The sequence below is a fragment of the Delphinapterus leucas genome, unplaced genomic scaffold (genome assembly GCF_059928025.1).
Source record: "Delphinapterus leucas isolate spDelLeu-1000000601 "Yukka" unplaced genomic scaffold, BTC_Dleu_Yukka2 spDelLeu_asBTCV2_sq25, whole genome shotgun sequence".
Lineage (NCBI taxonomy): Eukaryota > Metazoa > Chordata > Mammalia > Artiodactyla > Monodontidae > Delphinapterus > Delphinapterus leucas.
In genome coordinates, this window is record NW_028322234.1 from 16,472,230 (window position 1) to 16,478,960 (window position 6,731).

Sequence of the window (6,731 nt, forward strand, 5' to 3'; positions counted from 1 at the left end):
ACATGGTCATAACCATCATAGACTTAGAATCTAATAGTTTCTCCCCATGAGACTGAGAATCTGTGTATTAAACTGAGTTCTTCTTTCTGTAAAGAAAGCTCCCTTAGCATCATTGGTGGATATAGATTTCATGGGGCCTTAGGGGGCCCAGTGAGGTCTGTTTTTGAACCATATGAGAATTTTACTTTGTTAAAGTGCTTACCATTTTGACCCCTTATACTTGTTATTGATGAAGTCTTGACATAGCTAAACTCCTCCGTGTCCTTTTTGGCTAACAGGTACCTCCTTTCTTGTAAGATTTGTTACCTTTTTGCTTTCAGAGGATGAGACTCAATTTAAGGCCAATGGGTCAGTTTCTCAGCAGGATATTTATGGGAATAAAATATCCAAGGAGCATAAAATATCAAAGTTCACTGGAAATGATTCCTTGACCTCCGTCTTAGGAAAAATTTGGGAAGAACTCAGCCTTGAAGATCAGCACATAGACCAAGGGAGACATCTGAGGTGAGTTGCACTCATGAGAGAAAGCAGTATTTCAGGAGAGAATCTTAGTATGTCATAAAGTTTAAAAAGCAAACAAACAAAACACATGTAAGCCTAGATCAAATTTGTTTATTCATAGAGATTTTCACGATGATTTTTTTTCTTAAATGTGACATTGATGTTGAGTGATAGAAACAGCTGAAAACAATCAACAGAAGAGCCCATGTTTAAGAAACATTGTTTTTGTAATCGTTGTGGTTGAGCCCCCTTCTGTGGCATTGAGTTCATTCCACTTTAAAAGAAGTCAGATAGGGCTTCCCTGGTAGCACAGCGGTTGGGAATCCTCCTGCCAGTGCAGGGGACGTGGGTTCAAGCCCTGGTCGGGGAAGATCCCACATGCTGTGGAGCAACTAAGCCCGTGCGCCACAACTACTGAGCCTGCACTCTAGAGCCTGTGAGCCACAACTACTGAGCCTGTGTGCCACAACTACTGAAGCCCGTGCACCTAGAGCCTGTGCTCTGCAGCAAGAGAAGCCACCACAATGAGCAGCCTGCGCACCGCAACGAAGAGTAGCCCCTGCTCACCTCAACTAGAGAAAAGCCCTCGCACAGCAATGAAGACCCAATGCAGCCAAAAATAAATAAATAAAATAAATTTATTTTTTAAAAAAAGTCAGGGAGAAAATCTATCCATCCACTGAAATTGGTGAAAATGTAATTCTCGTACTTACTAATAAATCATTATTAATCAAACCATTGATAAAATGCTTCTCATTTTTAACAGAAATCACGTGGTGGAGAGACTCCATGAAAGTACTGATCAATGTGGGGAAGGCTTCAGTCAGACTCCAAATCTTAACCTGTACCAGAAAACTCTTACTGGAGTAAAAATGTATGAATGCAGTACACATGGAAAAGTCTTCACGCATCATTCATCCCTCAAGAGTCACATCGCTGTTTGCACTGGAAACAAACCGTATCAATGTCAGGAATGTGGGCAGGCCTACAGCTGTCATTCACACCTAAGGACGCATGTGAGAACCCACAGTGGAGAGAGACCCTATGTGTGTAAATTATGTGGAAAAACTTTTCCTCGTACTTCTTCCCTCAACCGGCATATAAGGATTCATACTGCGGAGAAAAGCTATGAATGTCAGCAATGTGGGAAAGCCTTCATTGATTTTTCAAGTCTTACTAGTCATGTGAGAACGCATACTGGAGAGAAGCCATATAAATGTAAGGAATGTGGGAAAGCTTTCAGTTATTCCTCAACTTTTCGAAGACACATGATAACACACACTGGAGAGAAGCCCTATAAATGTATGGAATGTGGGGAAGCCTTCAGTTATTCCTCAACTTTTCGAAGACACATGATATCACACACTGGGGAGACACCACATAAATGTAAGGAATGTGGGGAAGCCTTCAGTTATTCCTCGGCTTTTCGAAGGCACATGATAACACACACGGGGGAGAAGCCCTATGAATGTAAACAGTGTGGGAAAACCTTCATTTATCTCCAATCTTTTCGAAGCCATGAAAGGATTCACACTGGAGAGAAGCCCTATGAATGCAAGCAATGTGGAAAAGCCTTCATTTATCCCCAGTCATTTCGAAGGCATGAAAGGACACATGGTGGAGAAAAACCCTATGAGTGTAACCAGTGTGGTAAGGCATTCAGCCACCCCTCATCCTTTCGAGGACACATGAGAGTGCACACTGGAGAGAAACCTTACGAGTGCAGGCAGTGTGGAAAAACTTTCAACTGGCCCATATCCTTGCGAAAACATATAAGAACACACACTAAAGAGAAACCCTACGAATGTAAGCAATGTGGGAAAGCCTTCAGTTTGTCCGCTTGCTATCAAGAGCATGTGAGAATGCATCCTGGAGACAAATCATATGAATGCAAGCTCTGTGGGAAAGCTTTCAGTTGCCACATCTCGTTACAAAGACACATGAGAAGGCACACTGCTGAGAAGCTTTATGAATGCAAGCAATGTGGGAAAGCCTTCAGCTGGCCTGAACTTTTGCAACAGCACGTGAGGACGCACACTGCAGAGAAACCTTACAAATGTAAGGAATGTGGTAAAGTCTTCAAATGGCCCTCATCTTTACCAATACATATGAGAATGCACACTGGAGAGAAACCATATGAATGTAAGCAGTGTGGGAAGGCTTTCAGTTGTTCCTCATCCTTAAGAAGACATGTGAGGATACATACTACCAAGAAACACTACATATGAAACTCGGGAACTCCTCCTGCAAATGAATTCATGCACAGTACTTCAGAAAATTCATATCAGGAGAGAAATCTTACAAAAGTTGTAAACCTGGTATTGCCTTTATGAGTCCTTCATCACTAAAGTGGACCCATAGGGAGTGTATTTCCAGTTCTTTTGCAAATAAACATTTAGATGAAAATTAACTGTTGAAGTACTCTTTTGGCTACAGTACGTAAATTTTGCAGGAAGTGTTTTTTCTTATGTTTTAGGAAATAAAGCATCTTTACAGTTTGTTGGACTCATGGGTGATTTGAAGTGTATTTTTAATATATAAGTAGTTTTAATATGTTAGTTCTTTAAATTGTCCTTAAAGGGGTTATTGGAACAATGACACTGTGGTATTTGTTTGTATTTTCCTACTGGCTTAGTGTGGCAGATATTGGATAATCAACCATTATATGTTTTCCACCATGGATTGAGAGAATATTTGTTTAGGCCAGTGGAATCTTATTCTGTTTTTCTTCTAAATATTTGGCAGAAATTTGTAATTATGCAGAGTTCTTCCAAGTGTACAGTCTCATGTGAATTGTTACTTCCAGCTTTTGTCCTTCACTTTGTCCTTGCTTGTGATAGTGAATTAAACAGTGGGTTTTTACTTAAGAGACGCTTGTGATGTGATCATGAGATACAGAGTTCTGGATTGTGTTACGTCAGCATGGGTAATGTTAGGAGCTACAGTTCCCAAAATCCCTTCCCTTTATGATTCTGTGTTCGAATTTACCAGTAGCCTATTGGCATGAGATTTGGAAGGCAGAAATGAAGCCATTACTAAGTTTTTGCAGCCACATTAAAATATGAGAGAGAGATGCATAGGGCCTACTTGGAAACCAGCTTTCAGCCCGTTTTCCTGATTGTTGGCCTTACCAATCAAGAGTATCATCAAAAGAAATTCCAAGTACTTGATTTCTATTTTTCTCAGAGTTATAGGCTTCCATAAATACCTCCAAGAGCTTGGTGTCAGGGATTCAGTCATGTGGTCAGGCACTCACAATTTGGATTTTCCTACAAACCCTAACATGTCCTGCAGACCACTAATTCAGACTCATGTTTAGTGATCTCTGATGCTGTGATTCCACTCTTCTCTAGATGTTAACATATTTTACAAGGTCTAATTTGTATAGCAGACTCTTTGTTCTCAAAACTTTTAGTGACTCTCTGATCGTGATTCTACCACAAAAGCTACAATGTTGTAGGAAAACAAAACAACCCGTGGGACTTTGTTAAGGTATTGTATTTTTTTCCTTTTTTCTTTTTTCTTTTTTTTTCCGGCTGCACCATGTGGCATGCAGAACTTCCCTGACCAGGGATCAAACCTGTGCCCTCTGCAGTGGAAGTGCAGAGTCTTAACCACTGCATCACCAGGGAAGTCCTACTGTATTTTTAAATGCGTTGACTCGGTCCTACATGAGAACAAACATACTCCTCGTGAATTTGGGGAGATGTCTGTTAGAGCTAAATGCAGTTCCTTGATATGGGTTTAATTATTATGTTTGATTCTAAGTCACTAAAAACAGTGTTTATTTTCAAGAAAAATCTTGTTTACTGTGTTTCCAAATCACTTGTATACAAACTGTATTAGTTTCCTAGGGCTTCTGTAACAAAGCACCACACAGCTGGGTGGCTAGAGCAACAGAAATTTTTGTCTCACAGTTCTGGAAGCAGAAGTCCAAAGTTAAGATGTTGGAAGGACCATGCTTCCTCTGAAAGTGCTAAGGAAGGATGTGTTCCAGCACTCTCCTAGCTTCTGTTAGCTCATTGGCTTGCAACAAGCATAACTAATCTTCTCATGGGGGCTTCCCTGGTGGCACAGTGGTTAAGAATCCGCCTACCAATGCAGGGGACACGGGTTCGAGCCCTGGTCCAGGAAGATCCCACATGCTACAGAGCAACTAAGCCTGTGTGCCACAACTACTGAGCCCACATGCCACAGCTGCTGGAGCCCATGCACCTAGAGCCAGTGCTTCGCAACAAGAGAAACCTGCGCACTGCAGCGAAGAGTAGCCCCCGCTCGCTGCAACTAGAGAAAGCCCACGCTCAGCAACGAAGACCCAACGCAGCTCCCCCCGCCAAAAAAAAAATCTTCACATGGCATTCTACTTGTGCATGCCTGTCTCTTCATATGGCATTCTTTTTATAAGGACACCATACATATTGGGTTAGGGCCCATCCTATTCTAGTATGACCTCATCTTAACTACTTATATCTGCAACAACCATATTTTCAAATAAGGTCACATTCTGAGATACTGGAACTTTTAACATATGAATTTGGGGGGGAACACAGTTCAATCCGTAATACAAATGTTATTATTTTTCATGTACTGAGAATATGTTAAAGTATTCCATTGCAATTATGGATTTAAATCAACTAATATTGTTAATTTAAGCATTATACAGTCTGAGACAATATTAGCTGGCATATACAAGTTAAGGTGGTTTTTGTCATATAAACATTTTTATTGTTACATCAACATCTGTCATTAAATGGATTGCTTATTCTTTGTTAATAATAAAAGCTTAAATAATGGTTTTGTCAATGGTCTCTAGCCAAAAGCCACCAGGACCACATTGGTTTGACCAAAGAAAATGGATGTATTGAGTTATAGCAATTTGAATGAGTGCACAGACAGTGGGATGTACCAGTCAGAGGTTGTTTGGAAGAATATATTTTCCGATTTGGGCTGGTGCTTGGTGAGTGTAGAAAGCATAAGTAGTTGAGGTTGTCTAAAACTAATTGGTAGAACAGAAGCAGTCAGTTATTTTTATTAAAGAGCAGTTGATGTCTAATCTCTAATTTTTTTTTCCGTGCTAACTTAGGTTTTCATAGCACTCCATAGTTTGATGTGATTTGACAATCATCTGTACCTCCTTCCCTCCTATCATTCAGAGGATGACAAGCACGGGGAGCACAGAGTTGCCCAAACTCATGTAGCTCATAAAAATGGAATGTCAGGTTTGAAGGTTTTAGTTTTGCTTAATCTTTATTGGGAAGTGTTGGATATTTAACACTGGAAGGCAAGTGCGATTTCTGAATTTTAGAAAAATGGCATCAAGTTTTACAAAAAGACTCCTAACAAAGGAAGGCTTTCCTTTTATGAGATGTGGATAGGACAAGAGTATAGGAAACAAACAGGTCAGTGATTATGGATGGGGCATTTGAGAACAAATGGGCACCTGTTCTTTTCAGGGTGATGGCGTGTTCATTTTGACGTTGGTGTTATCTCTGCACTTATAAGAACTCATGGCGCTTCACTTAAAATAGTGAATTTTATTGCATGTATATTAAAAATAATAGAAAAACAAAGCCTTCGTTTGCTAAGGGAATTTTAAAACTCCTGAACCTTGACACCCAGCCCACCTCCATCTTGGGATCCTCAATAAATGCTGAAGGACCTGGAGGGGGCCGGGAGAAGGACTTGGGGCCAAACAGATTCTTGGAACTTGGTCTAAAGTTAGGAAACACCTGCAAGGACCACGTCTGTCCTTAGCCTCGCACAACAGGAGAGAAGTGAAAGGGCTCCTGGAATCTTTCTCCGAGTTTATGCTAGCTTCCTCCAGTGAGATCTCTGGGAATGCTCTGGTCTGAACCATAAAAGTGCCCCTACAGTTCTCCCCAAGAGACCTGCCTGGGGGCATCTTAATCTTTGGGCATCAGCGTCATGCCCTTCCTGGGCCTGTCTGGAGGCCATCCAGCTCTAAAATTGCATCAGGCCGGGTCCTGTGACTTCTTGCTGGGAGACATCATGAGGGTTCTACACTGCCACATGTGGAACGTTGCGGCAGCTGCATGGGTCTGGGAGATGACAGAAACACAGCAGTAGCAGAACCTGCGACAAAGCGACAGACGGCCTGTGGCCACAGCAACCCCCGCTTCCTCAGGAGCATCAGCTCAGCGCCCACAAGCTCCAAGGCGCACACCAATCTCAAAACCTCCAGGGACGTCAAAGGGACATCCAGCCATGGC

The 6,731-nt window shown here is 41.6% G+C and overlaps 1 protein-coding gene across 1 annotated transcript; it reads left to right on the top strand.

The window, feature by feature from the left end:
* Window positions 1-513: 513 nt before the first annotated feature.
* ZNF555 (zinc finger protein 555) lies at window positions 514-5,294 on the top strand. The gene is given in 1 exon segment (XM_089905675.1): window positions 514-5,294. A coding segment is annotated over 1 exon segment (1,587 nt). The 5' UTR covers window positions 514-1,247; the 3' UTR covers window positions 2,835-5,294.
* Window positions 5,295-6,731: the final 1,437 nt, after the last annotated feature.